Source organism: Merops nubicus, unplaced genomic scaffold, assembly GCF_000691845.1.
Source record: "Merops nubicus isolate BGI_N331 unplaced genomic scaffold, ASM69184v1 scaffold49455, whole genome shotgun sequence".
NCBI lineage: Eukaryota > Metazoa > Chordata > Aves > Coraciiformes > Meropidae > Merops > Merops nubicus.
The window spans coordinates 7,230-28,848 of record NW_008608572.1 but is presented as its reverse complement, the minus strand read 5'-3'; the positions used below and the strand labels follow the sequence as shown (position 1 = coordinate 28,848).

The following is a 21,619-nucleotide window of genomic DNA, read 5'->3' as shown; positions in this document are numbered from 1 at the left end:
CGGGGCCGACTGCTGCCGCCTGCCCGCGGGGAAGTTTCCCCTCATAACTTTTTCCCTGAGGGTGGGCCTGGATTATCTTTCAGGCGTGATTCTTTGTGCAATAAAATCATATGTGCCAGAAGGAGGATAAAAGAGATCCATCCTGGTTGCAGGTCTTCTAAGCTTGCCTTTATTTTTCTTTGCCAGGTGACTTTAAAAAAGATCGGTTACAGCCTGCTCAGCCTAGCCCAAGGTATTCTTGCTTCTGATTTCAGACTTAGGTTTCACTGAAGAAAAAATGAATGTAGATTGTGCTAGTGCTGTTTATAGTTAATGCCTTGTGATGCTTCCTGCTGGACTGGCCTGTTCTGTTTTAAGAATTAGTCCAACTGTAATCTGAAATGATGCTTGAGTCTGAAAAAGTGAATAGATTTTTAAGTACATTTGTTATCCCTCTACCAGTGGGGGAATATAGAATTTGAAAGCTTACTACTGCCATCAGTTACAGCATTAGTTCCAACTGTCAGAACTCTCCCAACTGTGCTAGTGTCTCATAAAAAAAGATTTTTTTTTTTTCTTCAAAAGCCATCACAATTGCAAAGATAAGTACTCATCAACCAGAAAGCAACAACCAAATTAGGAGCCTTGCAGCATAGGTGATGCTGTCCTGTGAGTTTGCAGCATGTTGAAGGCTGGCAGCCAGGCAACTTAATAAAGCCCTCTCTCTTGGGGCAGGTTTTACATGAATTGTGGTAACAGACACAGGAGCTATGTGCAAGACAAGGGGGGGTCTGAACATAATTGGTGTGCTTTTGTAGGCTATTTCAATGAGAAAAATTATGGTGGACATGGCTAAATAACGTTTAGCTCTCTGCTGGGAACTGAACTGTTATTACTGAGCTATTTTCTATCTTTTTTTAGCAGTGTTTCCTATCAAGTATGAACTGATTACTAGAGGGTAGGAGATTTTACAGTCCCTTGTCTCCTGTTTGGGTAAAAGCACCAGATGTTGTTGACCTTGAATGAGACAATCTTTGTTCCTATTTTAAACAGGCATGAGGTGAATGGTCACAACGAGGACGGAAATGAGCTACAGACAACACCAGAGTTCAGAGCACATGTTGCAAAGAAGCTGGGGGCAATGCTAGACAGGTATTGACATGCAGTACTAAAATAGTTTGTTCTGTGGGTCAACTATACTGATGTTTTTGTGTGCTAAAACCAGGAAATTCAAGATTGGCATACAACCCAGATATGGAGAAGTTGTTTCTTTTCTTGTCTCCTTCATTCCTGTATTTAAAGCAAACTTCCAGTATTCTGTGAACTACCCTGGCCCATGTGCTGTGCTCCGCTGGTAAAGACTCACTGTGCAGCACTGCCTGTCTCCATTTGCCTCTGTGGTGAATGGGTTGTGGGAGGAAGAAGTAAAATCTGGGTGTCTTATCACCTTCATCATTTAAAGGCTGTCATGAGAAACTTTCATTTATTCTTATGACCTAAACCAGTACCTGATTCAACATTGTACTAGTCGTATGTCTCTGGCTGGGCTGCCACTTTCTCTATTTATTGTGTAAATATGGCCCTAGAGAACTAGAAATCCTGGTGTTTAGAGTTGGCTTTAGAAACTCTGCATGTCATTCTTGTGGCATATGGTGCTAAGGAAGAAGGCATGGTCTGCTCTGAAAGTAAGTAGGTGAGACAGATTCACTAAGAAAAAAGTTAAGGAGTCTTGTTTCCTAGAAATCCAAACTTTATCTCAGTTTCCAAAAACTGTCTAAGATCTGACTGGACTTTTCCATTTAGTTTCATCACCATCTTGAAAGACTCATCAGGACCTTCACAAACTTGTGTGCAACAGTCTGACTCTGCAGATGATGGTGAGTTCCAGTCACAGTCATTGTGGCTGTTTTGTGCCCTTGTGGACTTCTTAGTGAGATTGCTGTTGATTACTTTCACTTTCCTTTTATAGCATGGCTAAAATTCCCCTTTCCACGTTTTAGGTTTTCGCCTCTTCTCTTCCTCTGTCCCAGGAGATTGTGGAAATTCAGAGCTTTGCCCTGCAGTGAGGAGAAGACGGCCGTCTAGCTCCAGGTGAGGTGTTGTCACCTGCTTTGCTTCTGAAGCACTATTGCATCCCACATTTCTGAGTGAGCTGGGAATCTCGCAAGGGAATGAGAAGCTGAAGAGCTTGGGAAACGTGTATTTATGACTCCTGTATTTGACTTAGAGCAGATCTTGTTACCTGTTCTTAATTGCCAGGGAACATGAAATGTTTGTGGGAGATGTTCTTTCCCCTCCTAGTATGCTTAAAGAACACCTCAGCTTTCAAACTGGGTAAATGCAAACTGTAGGTAGTGGAGTCCAAGAGGTACTGGGTGCTCCCATTGTAGATTGCTCTGCTGTCTGTGCTTTGGGTGACTTCAAAGCAAAAGTGTAACATAACTTTCTTTCCTTTGATTACCTTCCTAGTGACACGGACAGTGACCAAGCATGGCAAAGGTACCAGGAGGCTGCTGTGTCAGCCACAGACATTCTGAAGCAAAGTGCTTTTCCTGCCCTATCCCAGGATGCCAATCAGAATCGGAGTCAGGGTTATGTAGAGCACGGGCAGAAAAAAAAGAAGAAAAAGAAAATTAGGGGAGAGAACAATGTTAATGAGAAAAGAATAGACCCAGCAGAGGGTGACCAGATCTGCAAAGATTTGCCACAGTTCGACAGCAAGCATACAGAGGACTCAGTGTTGCCAGGAGCTGTGAAGAAGAAAAAGAAGAAGAAAAAAAGAGAATGAAGGTGTTACTCTGCAAATGGCAGGTGATTATGATGGATGAAGGATGCTGAAAAAAACCCCTAAGAACAGGAGTTGCTGCAGATGAGGGAAATTAATTGGCAAAGCATCTGTTCTAAAAGCTCAGTGGCCTGAAAGTCTACTTAAGTGACTTCCTATGTTGTTGTCCCTTGGGGAAGAGAACATTGTTCTCCTAGCACAGCAGTTATCTGTGCTGCTGCTTATGCAGACCTGGCATAAAAGGATTAAGTATGACATAGTCATAGCTGCATCCCTCCTGGTCTGTTCCTTCACATCATGAAAGCAAATCTTGTGTCCTGTAGAAAGTGTATGATGGATTGAATTTGGTTTACGTGGCAACAGGTGATCAACTCCTTTTTCTCTTTGCCTTCTCCTGGACGTGTGCTAAGAATAGCTCCAGCTTGTGAGGGACTCATTTATCAACAGTATTCTGTCAGATATCAAGGCCGCCCCCTTTTTCTTTTTTTTCCTCTGTGATCATCATAACAGTCTGTTGTTGAAACTTGCCAAGTTACTAATCCCTCTAATCTGTGCCTCTCCAGGGCCCCTGCGTATAAACAGGGTGTCCAGTGAGTTTATTTCAGGGTTGTTATAAACAGGTAGTTGTCTGGTGAAATTTCTCTTCATGACATTTGTTATTAAATTCTACTATGCTGTTCTAGTTCTTTAATTTAGTAGGTTTTGTACAACAGTGGCTTTCTTGCTGTATTCAGATGGCTCCCCCAGCAGGAAGAAAGGTGGCTGAAGGTGGCTCTTCAGTTGCTTCTTCAGTTGCTTCATGATCAGTGCTATGAGATTGCTACAGGAAGGACTTAAGCCTAATTTAAAAGCCACTGTGTTTCAGTCCTTATTTTGGTTGACTATGATTTTTATTTCTCTGAAATAGTGGGTTTTGGTAGTTTTCAGTATGGCTTTTATACTTCAGTTCTAGTATTTTGGGAAATGACCTTTTACTGAATAAATACTGTTTTCTGTTTTTAAGGTTGTTGGATTTCAGTAGCTCTTAAATTATTAGCCCTATTCAGGAGACCAGAAGGCCAGGTTAGACAAACCAAAATAGTGAACTTCTGCTCTTTGGGCATGGGAAAATCAGAGATGTTTTCTTTCCTGCTGTAAGTTTTTTAATCAAGAAAACACAGTTGGAATCCAGAAATGGGAAAGTACAGTAAAAAACTGGTTTGTAATCTAGCTGAATGCGCCAGCAGAAGTTACTTGTCTTATGGGCGCTTCAAACTGCAGTGTACTGAAGCTACCACTTGGGCTTTCAAGTGTGTAATTGTTTAAATGTTACCTTTTGACTTCTTTGATGGTTATTTTTATGTTAATTGGTAATAATATGTTTGCAACTGATGCACATGGGAGATTAGGAAACAATTCTAGGATAAATCTAGTAACCAGAGAATCTAGTTACTGAAATTAGTCTCTGATGGTTGATGGTATCTAGAGGATGCTCTTATCAATAAAAACTAACACATCTGCAACTTTGAAATTTCCAGATATGATAACAGAAGGGTTCACTGTTGGGCTTTTTTCTTTTTAATTCCCCCTTGTATCTTAACCTTTTAAGAGTCTTGAGAATGTTCTGGTCTCAAGGATTTTTATCCCTTTCACAGCTGAAAGAATAGCTCTGTTTCAGTCACAAAGACAAAAACATGTTAACTGGGGCTTTTTTCATTTCTAGCTAGTGACATATCAGTGACGTGAACATTGAGAGTAAATGGCGAAGAGAGGAATAATTAGAAGAGGAATTATGTAAGTAGCTCCTTAGGGCTAAACCCCTTTACTTAGTGCAAGTAGGACTCTTTACACCCCAGGGTAATTATTTGCATTTCAAGAACTACAGAATCTACCCTTCTGGAAGCCATGTTCTGGAAAATGAATCCAAGGTGACATCTTTGTAGAGAACAGCTGAAGGAGCTACTGCTGTTGTGGAGCATGATAACCTCCCAGGTGTCGTGCAGGGTTGGGACTGGTTGAGGCCATCTCCTGGCTCATTCAGCAAGACCCATGGAATGAGAATCCTCATGATTAATACAGAGAACTGGAACCTCCTTGCTGCTGTTAAACTTTAATTTCTGCATTTAAAACAAAGCAGAGCTATATCAAAAGTAACCAAGCTGTTTCCACTAAGATAGCATGATTTTTAGATCAGGTCATTTTTAACTGAGAATGTTTGGCTTTTTGTAGTTAATTAAAAGATTTGTAGCTTGGAGTCAGTGATCCCATACTGATAGGTTTGTGCCAAGTCATTCCTGAGTCTGTTTCTTGGTGACATTCATTGCAAAGTCAGGAACCAGGTTCTCTCACTCTTTCCTCCAAGATACTATTACTTCTTGTAGTTCCCATTGGTGTTTCCTTACCGCAAAGGAGGAGAGCCTTCTAAAGGTGGTATCCTTCTTTGGCAGCTCAACTTTGCTCTTTCCTGAGTGGCTTAGTCTGGTGTTGTCAGGTTTGTACAGGCCCAGCTAGGTCAAAGCTGAGCAGAATGGAAGTCTCATCCATGCCCTGGCATTTTTGCCATGTTGTGTTCAGATCCCTATCCTGATGGGACTCATTGTTGGGCAGCCTCAAAAGGACATCTGGTTGTTCTAGGCTGGCTTGCGGGGTGTGAGTTTGCTTGGGTTTGGGGAACAGGCAGTGGATTTTAGCAGTGCCAGCCTCATCTTTCTGTAGCTTCTGTCTTGAGCCTGAAACATCTCTCAGGGAGGCAGCTGAGTAGGGGGTTTGTAGGAGGCAGTGGTGGCTGGAGGTGGGCTGGGTGCAGCAGCCTGGCCTGCCTGGGGAAGGCAGTGCTGCCAGTGGTGGCACACGCAGTTGGAGTTGCACCTGACAGGTTGGTCATGGCAGTCACCCTTGAGCTAGTTGTCTTGATCACTGAGTGGAGGATGCCATCTGCGTGGAGATGAAGGTCTCAATGACGTTGTGATTGGATGGCAGCAGCTGACTGTGGCTGTTGGTGGAGTCAGAGCTTTGGTACAGCACCAGGCTGCTGGAGGACACTGTCAAAGGCACAGGCAGAAATTAAGTACAGATTTTCACTGCAGACACTCACACTTCCAGCATGACTGAACTTCCCTGGAATAAGGGCAGAACTCCTTTTGCTATTTTGTGTGCCATTATGTACCTAGTTTTAAGTCCACAGCTAGTCTGAAAACCCTGAGGGTGACAATCTTCAGAGAGTTCAGTTTTGAGGATTTTAGTCAATTGTTAATGTCTTAGTTCCCCTAAAACTGGGAAGCTCCAACTGGAGTCTCTTCATGAGGGAGTCTTGCGGTTTTTTTTTTCAACCCTGAAAACTGCCAGTAGGACTGTATATATATGAACAATGATTTTTTGTCAATATTTTTAACGTTATTTTCCTATCTGGATTCTGAAGGGTCCCATCTCCACAGTCTGGCTTTATATAGACTGTGCTCTGAATCTTTTTCCTTGCACCAGATTTTCAACACCCCCCAGACACTTGTAGAGCACTCATAGAGAATTGTGAGCCCCAGTTACCATTTTTCTAACTGGTTTTTACAGTGTTGGCAAGAGAAATTTAAAGTAACAGTGGCTGGTGCTCTTACCAGCAGGGCTTGAGGTGAGGCGGGGGCCTGGCTGGAGGTGCTGGATGGTGGTGTCCTGGTCCTGTAGGTGTATCGTTGGTGCCTGCGACACTGGCGTGTGCATCCCAGACTCCGTGTGGGTCTCTGAGTCAGATGTGAATGCCTAGAGGAAAGACAGTTATCAGTGCCTGGTTTCTATCCCTTCTATCGGACACAGGAGAAGAGTGATCAGGTGCTATTTTCAAGGAGATTAAATACTCCTTGATGATGCAGTGAAGAGCTTGCTCTGATGCCTTCAGTATTGCAGCTGGTTCCAGCAAGGTGAGGAGATAAGAAAGATTATCCTGCTGGGATGGTATAGACCACATACCCAAAAAAATCTTAGACGAGCAAAGAGCTACCTGCAGCCTGGTGCAGTTGAAGGTGGGGGAAACAAAGGCATGTGCTAAAGGCTGTTACCTGTTTAGTTGGTGTCAGGTTAGTCAGGGTGCTGAGATTGGCTGTTTCTGTTATCACCATGGTTTGTGGTAAGAGGCCTGTATGTGTGTATTGAGCCACTTCAGACTTGGGGCCATAGAGAGCTGTGCATGAAAGAAAACAAGATTATGTGGATGCTGGAGCTTTGCTTGAGACTGGTTTGTCTGAGTTGTTCTCTTGCATGTGGACCTGCTGTCTGTCTCTGAAACCATGGGATTGGAGGGACAGGGAGATGAACACAATAAAAAAAAAAAATGAAAAAAAAAAAATCATAATTACAGCAACGGTAATAGAAGGGGAAAATAGAGTGCTGTAAGCCCAAGGACCCAGCAAATGCTCCAGAACTGAGTCTTTGGGGTTTTTGTTTGCTTGAGCAAATGAGTTCATGCTCTTACCGTGAGGACTCTGTATCTGGGCCATGGTAGCCATGAAGGGGCTCTGGTTGATGTGGCTCTGGACTTGCTGCATCAGGGGCTGCTGGTAGGAGGGGTGCAGCTGCTGGGAGAACTGTACAGGCTGCAGGGTAGTGAGGCTGCTCCCCATGCTGTTTATTACAGGCACACTCTGGGGCTGGGTTGAGGCCAGGCCTGAAAAACAAGGACTGATGATAGTAGTGTCACATACTGTGGGAGGAGTGTGGCTGCTCTGCAGTAGGGGTGTCTGAAATAGTCACTGTAGCAAGCCTCTTGTCACAGATTGCAGATGCTGCTTTTAAACTGTTCTGTTTGTTATATGTGGTTAAGAATAGATTTCATGCCTGTGAAAAGAAGTGAGTGTGCAAAGTGCACTGTGCGGACAGGTACCATAAAACCACCTCTGATTTCTAGTGTTTTTTTTTTTCTGTGTACATCTTTATGTACCACTATGTATCACTTCCTAGTGTAGTGGTAACCTGATAGGGAGTTCCACTAGGGAGGCATTGCTCAAGAGTAAATGGTGTCATTTCAGTGTCCAGTTCATTTTTTTTATGAAGCTGTTGGCAGCAGAGAACAACCACATGACATGGAGTTCAAGCTCATTTCGCTTAGGCTGCCACATTATGGAATTTGGACCAGTGAAAAGGAGGTGGAAAGTTTCACACATAACTACCCATTTCTGGGTCCAGCTGTCCAGACCTGTTCCTCTAAATCAGCAGGTCTCTCCAGCACTGAGAGATTTCCACTGTGTGGAAATATTCAATTTTCTTGTTTGTTTGCAAAGAATTAGAATCTATATAATAACCTTATGTATAAATGAGGAAGTGGAAGTTAGTTCACAGCTGTCACCATGAAACAAAATAAGGGTGGGCTCTTTCTTCTTGGGAAGGAAGTATAAGAGGAAAGTATAAATTCTATTTTCCTTATTTTATCTAATTAGCATGGACTTTGGTTGTAGGCTAATCTTGGAATGCAAGGGAAACTTCATCCAAGTCTAGGAAAGCTGTCAAAGTGAAAAATACAAAAAATAGTTATTACTGCTGTAGATTCTGAAGGCATGTGCTACTCTTTGCAGGAAGTAGAACAGGATGTTTTGTCTTTCAGGCACTATGAACGTGCTTCAATTTTCATAGATTTAAGGAATCATTAGATTGATGTTTTGGGAGATGCAGAGCAGCAAAACAAAACCTTGGCATAGGAAGACATTACAAAAGTCCCTTGCTTTTAAGACACAGGTTTGTGCGTATCTAAATTCTAACATGAATAAGGAATATTTGTCCCTTAATTTCATTGGTATTTGCAAGTAGTGCTGCTGAAGATCCTTAGTGTTTGTGACAGTTTCCTCAGGTGTGTATCTCTGCTTAGTGCTTCTGTCTCTGCAAGTGAGGCAGGTAGTTCTAACACTGACAGGTAGGGTTTTATCTGAGTGCTGATAAGCAGCGTTGTTCCAGAACACTACTCACCTATCACCAGGGTGGAGGCACCTGTGTTGGTGAAGGCTGGTGCTAGGGACGAGGTCTCGCCAGCTCCGATCGCCATCACACCCGGCAGTGATGCCATGATGAGGTTCTGAGTTTGCTGGCTCAGTGCATGTGGACTTTGCTCTAGGCTGTGCAAGGCAGTCAGGGTGCTGACAGGAGGGAGAGTTCCTCCAGGAGCCGAGACCTGTGTGAAAGGAGGATGGTGAAAATGCCACCTGCAGCAGGCTGAGTATGGCGAGTCCCACAGCTCTGATAAACATCCTTCACCCTCTTCTTGCCTGCTCTGACCCCTTGCTGACTCAAAAGACTTCACATCTGCTTGTCTGCAGTTTCCCTGTGCTCAGCAACTAACCAGCAAAGGTCATCTGTTGAAATACTGAGAGTAAATGCTCCATGCTGGTTTAGTTCTTTCACATTGAAAATCCTTACAATTTGTTAAAAGAAGAATGAGACTAGTTCCACTGCATTATCTGCAGGGGACATCCATCCTCTGTTTTACAACTAGAGCAGAAGATGATGCTCAGGTTATTTTATGTAGTAATTTTAGCTGCAGAGTTCAACACAGAATACAGGAGTTCCTCTTGTTTGAGATTTCCTCTGAGAAATGTCTAATTTCCCTTTCTCTCAAAGTGTTTTTTAGTGGCCAGTGAGTTTTTGGGTTGAGATTTTAAAAGAGTTGCTGAAAAATTTCCTTTGGCTCTTCTCTCATACAGTACGTTCTTCAGGGTGTATTACCTGGCTGTTCCATGCTGAACTTTTCCCAGGAAAAGGACCTGTTTGCTAGAACAGGACTGCTCTGTGCTTGTTTGTCTTGCTGATTCAGTCTGTCCTTGAGCCATTCAGAAATGTAATAGCTTGACTGTTTTTGCAGCCTCTAAAATGAACCATGTAACCTGGGCCTATGCTCTAATGGGGTTTTGGGTTTGCAGGGCCATTTAGAGACCTGTAGCTATAGAACAGAATAGAAGCGTTCAAAAAGCTTCACTGAAAGAAGTCCAATGCTTTGTTGTACTTGGTGGTTTTTTCCCCTCTCCTCGGATAAAAAGCTGTAAGGAATCTTTAGTCCCATTAAACATCAGCAGGTTAAGCAGCTGGACAAATCATCTTGATACCAATTTTAGAAGACAGCTGTAGAAGATTTTTAGCACCTCATGACAGACTTTTTCTTCAGGAAGAGACCAGAAAGACGGCAAAGTGAAGTGACTGAGGAGATGTAAATCCCACTCATTTATAGTGACCTTAACTTTGCCTCAGGCCAGTATGCACTAATGCCATGTTCTGCCAACTGTTTCCATGTAAGCAAGGGAACATGTGCAGACTGAAAATGGTCAGTCATGTAGTTCTGGTGCTTCACTGCTAATTATGTGGGAGAAGGTGTAATCAAATATCAAAAGAAAATTTCCTTTGAGAAGGCAGATGGTAGCAATCTGGATACCCAGTACGTGTCTTAGTGGTATGTGCTGCATGCTGGCTGTTTGGCTTAATTTTTATGGGTAAAATAGATGCAAGTATGGGGCTCTAGTCTGTTAATCTCACTGGTGTCTGATCAACTGTCTTGATGCATAGAGTTTAACTGAGAGTTGGAGATGAGAATCTCACTGGGGAAAGGAGGAGAGAACATGGTATGCTGGGAAGGAGGAAATTGTCATACCTTGAGCTGTGTTTTTTCAGAACAGGCTATTTTGATTGGTTGTAAGGACATGGCAATACTTCTTGCTTTCATGCTCTAATACCTGCCCTCATCAGCTGCCTAGAGGGCACATGTATCTAAGGACTGCTCACATTACATGGCTAGTGCCAAGTGGCTGTGTAGTATCTCTAAGAAGGTGGTTTTACAAGTATTCTAGGAAAAGCTACTTCTGAATAGTCCATATTATGGCCACAGGCAGAGGACCTAGTGTCCTCCATTTGTGAGATTTGAAGTATTCATCACTCACCAGCTTAGTGTCTGTGCTCAGTAGGTTCTGGCTGGGCTCCAGTCCAGGGGGTGAAACCTGGTGCAGGATGGTTTGGGTGGTCACCATGTTGCTGTTCCCGTGGTGGTTGCTGCTGGAGGACTCTGCCTCACTGGCTGGCTGCTGGTTGTACCTCACTCCTGCATCACAACAGCAAAGAAATGGGTTGTCAGAAATGAGAAACTTTGGCAAGTGCTAAATTCCGTTTCCTTTGCAGGCGCTTGCCTTTAGCTGTCTGAAGCAGAGACAAGGTGGGTGGTAGGAGAACCAGGAGAACAGTTTCTTGCCACTCTGCCCTGGGTTTCCTCTGTAACTTGGTGCAAATTCTTCCTCAAATACTGACTTCAAGGTATGGCTGCGGGTGCTGCATGGAGCAAGCAGGGTTCACTAGAAACCACCCTTCTGGATGTGGGTTTAGAGAGGAGGGAGTCTCAGGGAGACCATCTCTTCTCAGAGCAAGAGCAGTCACTAGTTCTGGACTGTGAAGCTGAAAAAGCTCTGCTTTTTTTTTTGATGGAGAATGACCTTTTCTAATGTCTAAAAACAGTCAGTCTGGTGCTGATACATATTGGAAAGAGCAGGAGGCACGCATGTGAGTGCAAGGATACAGAACTGACTCATGGTGGCTGCTAGTGGATGAGTCCTTGAAAGGGGATTACTGCCTGCCAGCCAGTGAGAGACTGCAGGATGTCAAAGAGTAAGTGAGGAGATCTGGCTGAAAGTTTTGTAACTGAACTTTGTCACCCTTGCTATTCTAGCCACTCTCCTCACTCAGAGGTATGGCCTCTTTGTCACTGGTGCTCTTCCTTTCTAGTAAGGCTGCTTCATTTATCTGCAGGTTCAGCTCCATTTAGGGGTAGACTTGGGAGGTGGTTTTGGTGACTGGGTTTGGATAGGTTCACCCATGCCTCTTTCATATCTCCCTCTGGTTGTTTCTTACCATGAACTTTGCTGGGTGAGAGAGCTGATGGTGGCTGGAGGGAGGAAGAGTTGTGAGGAGTTAGAGGGGGAGCAGGGGTGGGCTGTGGTCCACTGAAGGTGTCCATGGCCAGCTTGTGTCGGAAAGCCTCCTCCTTCCTGCGATTGGCAAACCAGTTGTAAACTCTGACCTCTGTCACCAGGTTGGAGCCCAGCCCCTGGGCCTGAGATGGGGAAACGCCTCTCTGAATGCACTCTGCTCTGTTGGAGGAAAGCACAGGAAGAGCCTTAGAGAGATGGGTAAGTGTGCAGCCCCGCAGGGGCTGTGGTCTGGCACACTGGAGGGGTCCTGCCAGGTGCAGCCAGCCCTGAGGTGTGACTGGTCCTGTGTGGCCAGTGAACGCTCAGTTGTGGCGTTTTGTTCACACGGGGCTGGTGTCAGTGGCCACACCTGCTGCAGTACAGCCAGCCTGCCTCTAGGCACTTGCAGACACCAAGGGTGCAGAGCCCTTGCTGGGCCCCTCTCCCTCGAAGCCAGACACCCGCCTTTACCTGTTGCACTCTTCCACCAGTGCCTCTCTCTCTTCTTTGCTGGGGTTTTTCTGTCTCTCATACGCTTGGAACAGGATCTGTTGTGAGGCAGGACCCCACTTAAAACGGTTTCTTCTTCCCTTCTTGGTGGGCAGGTCATCTCCCATAGGCTCCTCTGTCAGGATACCCTGGCCAGCATGTGTGAATTCTGCAGGCACAAAGGGGCAAGGGAATTTGCATTCTGGAAGCATTTCCAATAGTTCTGTCTATTTGGGTGCCTAGCAGGTTCAATGCAGCTTACCCTTGGAGAGCATCTCATATTAGATGGAGGATTGAATCTAAGTGGGGTTAAAATGTATTTCCATAATCTGCTAAAACTGGTAAGATGCTCCTAGGAGGACTATATATACCTGTCCTTTCTCTTGCATGTGTTGCATCTCTGCTCCACCTTGGAGTAGTGAAAGCAAATGCAGCTGAGTGCAGACTAAGGATGACTGGAGTTGTGCTTTCCAAAACCATCTGAAGGCCAAATGTCTCACGTTACTTGCAAGCCATGAATACAGAGTTAAGACAGGCTTGTAAATGTAGAAGTGCATGCTGCAGGGATGGGCTCCCAATGGATGCCTTCAATGAAGGGGCTTAGAGGGTGTAAGGTGGTGTACTCACTGTGAACCACCACCATGGGCTATCAGCCTGCTGCTTTTTGCAGTCAGAGAAACTGATTTAGCTGAAATTGCACAAGTGGAGTTCTTGTGCAGAAATTCTATCTCAGTCATCTTTCCATTACACTGGTTTAGTCTGAGGATGGGCATAGAACTCTTAATTGCAAATAGAGAGTACTAGCTCCCTTTTCTTTAGCCAGACTGAGGGTATGGTTGTGACTGCAGGCTGCTTCACAAGGGAGTGTTTTTCCATGTACTGTTTGGTTCACCTCACCACTGAATACTGACTTAGACTTCTCTAAGCTTCCTGCTAAAAGTGGCTTTTCCGTAGAATTTTCCTTGGTAAAAAGGTGGAGTAAGGAATAGCAAGGGAGAGCAGAGGCCTCTGTGAAGCTGAGATAGGAGAACAGTTGTTGCCGTACTTACGCTGTGCCACCTCTCGCTGCTTGCGGACATACCAGGTGTACAGGGCTGCTCTTTTTTGGGTCTTCATGGGAGTGCCCTTGTTGAGGTGTTGTGAGAGGTGAGATTGGTTCAGACCAGTAGTGTCCACCACCTCACGCTGAGGGATGTTGTGCTGCTGGAGGTACGATTTCACCATCTTTGCTACTCGCCAGGGATCCTCTCTGGAAGGAGCAGAAAACAGTTCTCAGGAGAGAGAGATCTGTCACCTGCACTCAGCAGACCTGGATTCCAGGGAGGTGCACCAGTATCACCTGAGGTGCACCTTGCATGTCAGGCTTCACCATTGTGTTTGATGGGGCTAGAGTGTTAACTGGCTGCACAAGGGAAAGCTGTTCCTTCGTGCAGTACCTTGTTCAGTTTCAACTGTGTTCAGGGTAAAAACCGCATGGTATTAGAAATGAAGTGCAAAAAAAGTAGCACTAGCTCCCCTTAAACTGTCCTCTGCAGGCACCTTGATCTTCTCTTAGAAGGGGACTCTGGTTATCACAGAAATTTCTCAATACATGGCCATAGTCTTTGCTGCCTGTGCTCATTTAGATAGAAGGTTTTGGGCTGTTCTGTCTAGACAGTTGTCACCTGTAAATGACTGAAGGTGATGATCTTGATTCCTTGCTGACATGAGTAAGTACTGGACCTTTCTGCTGAAAAGTAATGTGCAGCATTTTTGATGCTAGTGAGAAATAGTATGAGGAGGGAAGTGATATTGTATTTCAGTATTCAGCTGGATATTTTATAACTACAGATGTCCTTTAGAAGTGACATCTCTCTTCCATTGCCCTACAAAGCTTTTCTTCTCTATCCCCCTTTCTTGAAGTCCTAGGTACTTGGGGTATATGCACATAATTTCCCAAGACAGATTCAGTGTGATATTAGGCTGAACCTAGCTCTTGCCCTGATTCCCTTCCAGGTTGGGCTGCCTTGCAGTGATTCAAGAAATTAAAGCAGGTTTTCATCACACTGTCACATGCCAGCTATGTATACATGTACACCAAGCTGTCTAGGATTGTGTTCTTGCACATCTGCTGCATGTTCAAACACACTGATTCACATATAGATCCACTCAAGCTTCCAAATGCAGTATAATAACAGAAAATTCTCTAAATTCAGAGAATTACAGGCAGTCCACTAATTCCTCCTATTGCCACCTTCCTTTGGGGGAACAGCTGAGAACAGACCAACTTCAGACCTACTCACATTCTTGAAGCTAATATGATTCAGGATTTCCTAATGAATGTGAATCTCTGAGTTTTAGGATCTCTAACTAGAATATCCATGAAGGTTCTCAAGGAAAATGGAGAAAACAAGACTGTGATGTGTATTGATTTCACCAGAGCTGAACATCACAGTAGAAATGTGTGAAACTGAGCAGCCTAGATCTAAACCATGCAGGAGCCTCTCTACAGAAAACCCTTTAGTTCAGTTTTAACAAGGGGCATCTTTTTGTGTTTTCTGTATGAAATGTCTGGTGGAAATGGCTTGCATGCTGTAGAAATACACCTGTGTCACATCCAACACCAGCATCAAGGGAACGACGAGGTGGAAAAAAGCTACCTGGGACTGCACAGAAACAGTCACAAAAAGGCAGAGGTCTGAGCAACAGGCAACAACCCAGGCAACAGAACTGTTCATTGCTTTGTTGACTCAGGAGGTTGCCAGAGGCTGCAAAGTGATAAGGAGGACAAAGTCCACACCTGTTCTCTCAGTACAAACACCCTTATCTGTTCCCCTGCAGCCTCCCTCCCTGTGGCTGGATAGTCCAAGGAGCAAGCTCTGCTGCAGTTAAAGTGTGACAGAAACAGTGGCACTTGGCTTTCTGAAGAACCTGCTTCCTTAGAAGTCTCTACAGCAAACGTCCCATCATAAAAGAGAAACAAATATTCCTGTTCTATTTTCTAGCTTCTTCCCTTAACCATCATTGTCTTTCAAAAGCCTCAAAGTGGGCTGAACTTAGAAAAGCTTTTCTTTCCTCAGTGTGTTTTTTTTCTTTTTTCTTCTGCTGTCCGAACCAAGGACCAGTCTCTTCCCTTTGTATTTATGATAGCCTGTCCAGCACCTGTATCCTCAATTCATTACACAAGTCCCTGTGCAGAGGAGAAGAGGGTCAGACTTGGAAGCTCTGGTGTCTCAGATCTGAGTTCTGGCTCAGATGGGAAGAGGAGGGACTGTTATCACTGATGGAAACCTCTGCTACATGTTGATTTTCTTCCTGCACCCCAGTCATTAGTCACTTTTGTCTCCCCTGTTGAGATCCTCACTTCTTCCTACTTTATTCCTACCACAAAGTATCTGTGAGTCTCTTCTCACAGTGGTTAAAGCCTTGTGGTTTTTCTGGGTTTTGAGACAAAGCAGGGAGCTTCGTGAGGCAAAATAGTGCAGGGGAATCTTGGTGCAGTATGGCTTCATGGGACAGCTGTATGAAATTCTAGCTACTCTGCACATTGTCAAAGCACAGGCTGTAGTATCAACACAGCAATTCCTTTTGGCCCAAGGCTACATCACAAGACAAGTGATGGCAGTTGGGTCAGCTGAACCCTTGCATGAACCATTGCCCAAATACATAGTTCCACCTGCAGAGCCTTCATTGTTGACTAAGACATCATAAGTTGAAACCTTCACTTTTTCACTGGCAGTAGGACTGACAAGAGGGTAGGATTTCACCCTAAACCTAGTTCTGCTGGTTGTAGTTGCACTAAAATCTCAATTCAATGGATAACTGTGGAAATTGGTCTGCCTTGCTCACGCTCTCCTCTATCTTCAAGCATGTTTTCTGCTTTTTAGCTTCCCTTTCTTGCCAGATGCAAGCTATCTAATCTGCCTCCAAACTCTTTTCATAGTTAGTTTTAATTCCTTCTTCCTAAGTTGCTCTCCTGCTGTCAGTTGCTCCTTGCTGTCTGAGCATAGCCCCTCTCCCTGGTCCATCCCAACCACAGGGGCCTGGGTCCTCTCTCCATGCCAGCTTCCCATTTTCTTAGTTCTGAGGTCACTTTTTAAGGGCGTTTTCACCTCGCTTTTGTTACCTGAACAATAAGTAACCCAGGTAGTTAGTTATAAACTCAAAGGGAACAAGAGGCTGGTTGATAATTTATAGCAACATCTCAAATTTAAATGGAAAGTAAATATCAAGTTGTTAGCATTAAAGAAAACCCATTCCAGAGAGCTGGAGATGTAACATTCAGGGGACCTTCTCCCTCCTTCACTCTTCCTGACTTTTCTCTTTCTTTTTCCTTTGTTCCTTTCTTTCTCCTCTTCTTCCTCATTATCTCTTTTTCTTTCTTGTTCTTGGCCAAGGAAGCCTTCATTTCCTTGAGGTGGGTTCTGAATTGCTGCTTTGGACCAGATCTTGTTTAAGCAGAGGTTCAGAGCTGTGAAGTGCTCAGGACCATCTTCTGGCCCTTTCCTCTGGAGCCTGCTAGACACAGCCTGGAGCCGGGCTAGGCAGAGAGCAGGGAAGGTAAGACCATCCCAGCAGGGTTCCTTTCTGTTGAACTTGGCCTGGTTTGCCTCATCTTGGTTTATATGTGGAAATGAAAGGGGTGTGGCAGCTTCATCTCCAGATTCCCCAGCTAGAGCCATTCTAAGACAGTGCTTACATGGGGAAAAAGCTGAACCTTTGTCATTATATCTTTGTTTTCTTTTTTCCTCATGGAAAACATGCTTTTAACTCTGCCTTCAGGGGAAATCTGTTGCTTATCTCAATTCCTCTCTTTCCTAATGGAATTTCACCCCTTGCCCTACAGGTGAATTGTCACTATACCTCTCTCCATTTGCTGTACCTGTGGTAGTATGACCTGTCCCTTCCCCCAGGGTAGCCTTTCTCACTTTCTGCTCTGGGGAATATGTGGGAATTACTCCACGTGGCTCCATCTCCCTACCCAGTTCTTTATTCTTTATCATAGATGCCATTTGTCTTGTGTGGAGCGATTTAGAAAGAATGTTATTATTCAAACTGTAAATCTATGGAACATCAATCAGACGGATTAAGGGACAAAATGAAACTCTTGATTCTTTGCTAAAGAAACCTTTGTTTGAACTGCCTTTAGCTTTTTTTTTCTGTAGGTACAAAATCTAATCGGTGCTCACAGGTGCACCCGTTGTGTGGGTGTATCTTCTCTACACTGTGTTTTACTCAGCTTTGACTGGCACTTTCCAGACTGTGGTTGCAACTTCAGTGGCCCTATGAGGACACACTTGTTCTCTTGGTGCTGTCATTTTTACCCTTTCTAGCTTTTAGAAAGCCCAGCAGCACTTTCCTGATTCTACTTTATAAGCAATGGCTGCAGTTACCACAAAGACTTTCTTGTGTCACTAATAGCTGCCTACAAGGCAATCTCTCTGGTAAAATGTGGTCTATAGTATTAGACCAGGAATTGTTAATAATGCCCAAAGAGGCTTCTGTCTAAAAGCAGAAGTGGCTCCATATGGTTTCTGGATTTGAAATCCTTGTGTAGAGGCTGAAATAGCTTTGCAGGCATTGAAGTTTCACTGGAATCCCTAGACGTGGAGATTCTTGTCTGCCTGCCTTGTATCTATTGCTGGGACTAATTCTATTCTAAATGGTTCTGCTCTGTCTTACAAGGACATTATCTTTAGGCATCTATTAATAGAAAGGTTTGTTCTTAAAAACAAGAAAAAATTTATTAGTAGTAACAACTGCTTATGTGTTATCAAACCCTGATAATAGTTCAGATGCCTCAAGTAGATTATTGGGCATACAGTTGTTTTTTTAAAATCTTTGGCCAGAAATTTGAAACATGTTAATATAGACTTCCTACTAATTCCATTTTACCTTGTCTAATTTTGATTATATTCCTCAATAAGTATACTCATAATTTTATGCTGAAACTCTGGTCCATTCATACTGTCCTCAACAGAATTGAATTACTCTATCCTATGACACAGGGGACTGCTGAAAGAAAATTCTGATGTTTCAGAATAAAGCCTTGCAATTAAGACCGTCTGAGGCTTAGGAGATCCTTGTTCTTGCCCAGTCCTCTCTGCACTATCTGAGGGGTCTAGGTAGGTCAGAGAATCTCAATTGGCATTTGGAAAATGGGAATACTGCTCAGCTGACAGTCTAGAGAGAGATGTGAGGCTGTTCACTGAAAAGCATTAATACCAGAGAGGTAAGACCATTGTGCTGAGGCTGGTAGTAAGCACAGGAAGAACTGCCAGCAAGCTCTTAGAAAGGCAGGGAGGATCAGAAACCACAATTCTTGCTGATGTGAGGGTAGCAGGAAGGAATTGACTCCATCCATGTATCTGTTCTTAGATCACAGTGGATGGCACTTCAGTCCTACTTCATTCATTACAGAGAACTGGACAAAACCAGGTGCTCTTCTTTAACTTGTACGGCTTCCTTTGTGAAGAGATACCTGATAAACCATCAGAAGTTAATGATCAAAAAGCTTATCAGGGTCTTTTCATCTATAAATTTATAAGACAAAAGAGAAATAATAAAGCCATTGGATAATTAGTAACTAGCCAGGGCCCGCCCGGTGCCACTGGGCTCAAACTACCCCAAGACCTGTATGCAGACTCAGGAAGATGAGAAGGAGACAAGAATGAGGGCTAGAAAAATAGTGGAAGGGAGAGAAGGAATTAGCCAAGACTATGACAAAATTGGAGGAATAGCAGCAGAGACAAAAGTGAGGAGAGAAGGGAAATATGTAAAAAGAATGGGAAAGAGGTAAGGGGTACAGAGGAGACTAAGATCTGCAGAGCTGGAAGTGGGGAAGAGATGAGAGACGTTCTGGGCTAGAAAGAAGACTGAATTATTTGGAATGCTTTCCCCACCCAGGTAAGAGCTGATCCAGTGAATTTTCCTTTCTTGCGTACTGCAGAGTCATCAACTCCCAATCTGCCAGGGAGCTTTCTTCTCCTAAGTATTAATAGTGAATGGTAACTCTTGCCATGCTGTTTTTCTAGCTCTGGGGTTTTGTGGTGGGAATTGGTGTTTGCTTCTTGTTGGCACATTTTATGTTAATTTCACATGAAAGGGGGGTAATCAGAGAGCCTGAGAAATTCTCTAATAGATTTTAGTTTCAGTGAAGATTTGAAGTACAGGATGGTGCTGTATGTTTTTGTCTTCTATTGGCTTGTCATTTCAAAATAGACACAAAATAGACTGGCAACAATCTGGTTCTGTTGTGGTAGGTTGGATGGACCTGATCCTTGCTTGGACAAACCTGTGGGAATTGTATCCCAGCAAGAATCCCAAATGGGAATCCTGGTGCTGTTTCTCCAAGTCTATTGTGAGGCTTACTGCTTCAGGGAACTTTTCTTGTCCTTTGATCTTAAAAATGATTGTATAAAAAGGCAAATTTGTGTGGAAGTAAAACCCATAATGGTTGCTGCATATGTACTTTGTATTTGTATCAGGCAGCGGATGGCAGAAGCAGTGCCAGCTTTTAGCCTCTGTGTGTTTGGTGTGTGCTCTCCCTACAAGAAAAATCCCCCCCTGAAGTCAGGAGAACTTTGCATTCAGAAGAATGAGTTCTTTTGGTTTGTCTTTGGCAATAATCTATAGCAAACCCCAGTGAAATTAAGAATATCAGTTTCCTTAAATATAGCAGGGAAACATGACAACTTTACTTTACCGTACATCCCCGGGGAAATACAGTACCAGTTAAGTGTGAATGGGTGTTTTTTTCTTTCCTGATGACTGAAATTGTGAATCCTATTAAAAATTCAATCCTAAAACCTAACATTGTCAGTGAGATGCCAGTTATACAGGCCTTGGACTATTCTGAAGCTTGATGATATAAGCATGTCAAGTATACAGTAAGGCTCCATGGTTCCCTTCATGCATTCTAAGTGAGACAAAAAGAAAGTTTGAACATTTATAAAGAGTTTAGGCATGTTTGGGGGCATGCATCCTGGCATGGATGAAGACTGTCTCTGTGCAGCCAAATCAACTGTGAATACTAGGCACACTGAGTGAAAAGGGAAAGGAAAAGAGATTCAGAGAGAGTGCAAGAAAGCAGCGAAGAGGAGCAGCAAATCTGTCCTTACTGTAATAGTCTCTCCACCACAGCCTTCTGGTGAGCAGCCTCCTCAGGGCTCAAGTTTTCCAGCTCCTTCAATATTGGAGGGGTAAATTCCTCCCCATCATCAGAGGTTTCATCTTCTGATAACCTGGACTCCCCCATTCCATTGGGGAGGCTGGGGATGTCGGGACAGGGTTCCCCTTTCTCTGTCTGGAGGGCATTGATAGCACGCTGACTTTCACTCTGGAGCACGTAGGGTTCCACTTCGCTCAGCGCCTTGATCAGGGTCTCCTTGGTTAGCCCCGACTCCAGCAGCGCTCCCAGCAGCTCCACTTGAAGATGGCTCAGCTTCGAGACCATGGTCTTCAGGCTGGTGTCTCTTGAATTTCAGGTTATCCTGCTTCCAGCTTCCCTCCACCTTGTTCCTGAGGTAACACGCCCGACTGTCAGGAAGAGTGGGCACAGCACAGCCTCCTGCCTTTACACCCCCTCCCAAAAAAAAAACCAAACCAAAATACAAAATTGAGCCACTTCAGACCCCCCACGACTGTCCTGAGCCAGTGCTGATAAAGGGACCCTTGGCTATCTGTTTACATTGGAGCAATGTAAATTCTCCAAGGTTCATATTTATCTGTGTGCTTACAAATACTGAACTTTGGACTTCAGCACTGCAGCAGCAGTTCACAAAGTGCAGAGGGAAAGAAGGCAGGGGGAGGGGGAAAGGGAGGGAAGCAGAAGAGAGAAGGAGAGTAAAATGAAGGGGTAGGTCATCTGCAGTATGGAAAGAAAACTAGGAAAAAGAGGATGGAGGTGTGTGGCTTATTTCTGGTCCCATTAGTTTCAGAGAAGGAAGGAGCTGGAGTACCTGAATGGAAGAGGTGCCTTTCGCTCTTCACAGTTCACATGGAGGTGTTGCTGTTGAAAGACTGCAGAGCCTGCTCCAAGCCCTGGCAGTGGTGAGGTTCAGCCAGTCTCAGCCCTGCCAAAGGCTTTGGGCTGAGAGAAAGCCACACTGGCAGCTTGACTAGACTTCGTGCAACTCCCCCAGCAGCAAAGCGTGGCCTCTGGGTTTGTAGAATGTTCCCAAGACTCACTGGATGTTCTGGAGCTCCAGCTGACTTCTGTGACAGAGCATCAGGTGTTAAATGACTTTTTCACTTCTGGTTTTGACTTGCTGGATATCTTGATGTGCTAATACTGGTACCTCTATTATAACTTGTCTTGTTTATTGCTTAATGGATGAGCAGAAGCAGTGTACCCCCATAATTTGGGGATTACTGGGCTTTCTCCACTCAGCTTGTGATTCATGCACATGATAAAGAATAGCCCTGGTGTGGTTCATGCTGAAAGTCCCTGCCCTATCATAGTTGCCCTGCTTCTTCTGAGGAGTGCTCTGAG

General features: G+C 44.2%; 2 protein-coding genes across 2 annotated transcripts; one reads left to right on the top strand and one right to left on the bottom strand.

Annotated features, from left to right (window-relative positions):
- Window positions 1-186: 186 nt before the first annotated feature.
- Window positions 187-2,767, top strand: LOC103772937 (chromosome unknown open reading frame, human C12orf43; the record flags this gene model as incomplete). Its single annotated transcript, XM_008940281.1, has 5 exons — window positions 187-232; window positions 1,033-1,131; window positions 1,783-1,856; window positions 1,980-2,070; window positions 2,449-2,767. Coding segments are annotated over 5 exons (629 nt in total), but the record flags the coding sequence as incomplete, so codon positions are not given.
- A 2,355-nt stretch (window positions 2,768-5,122) lies between these two features.
- HNF1A (HNF1 homeobox A) lies at window positions 5,123-20,720 on the bottom strand. Its single transcript, XM_008940280.1, has 10 exons — window positions 20,247-20,720; window positions 13,197-13,396; window positions 12,130-12,316; window positions 11,600-11,838; window positions 10,642-10,799; window positions 8,687-8,888; window positions 7,203-7,394; window positions 6,790-6,911; window positions 6,352-6,493; window positions 5,123-5,784 (listed from the first exon to the last, which is right to left on the bottom strand). Exons 1-10 carry the CDS (start codon window positions 20,579-20,581, stop codon window positions 5,657-5,659), a joined length of 1,905 nt encoding a protein of 634 aa, XP_008938528.1. The 5' UTR covers window positions 20,582-20,720; the 3' UTR covers window positions 5,123-5,656.
- Between the last annotated feature and the right edge of the window lie 899 nt (window positions 20,721-21,619).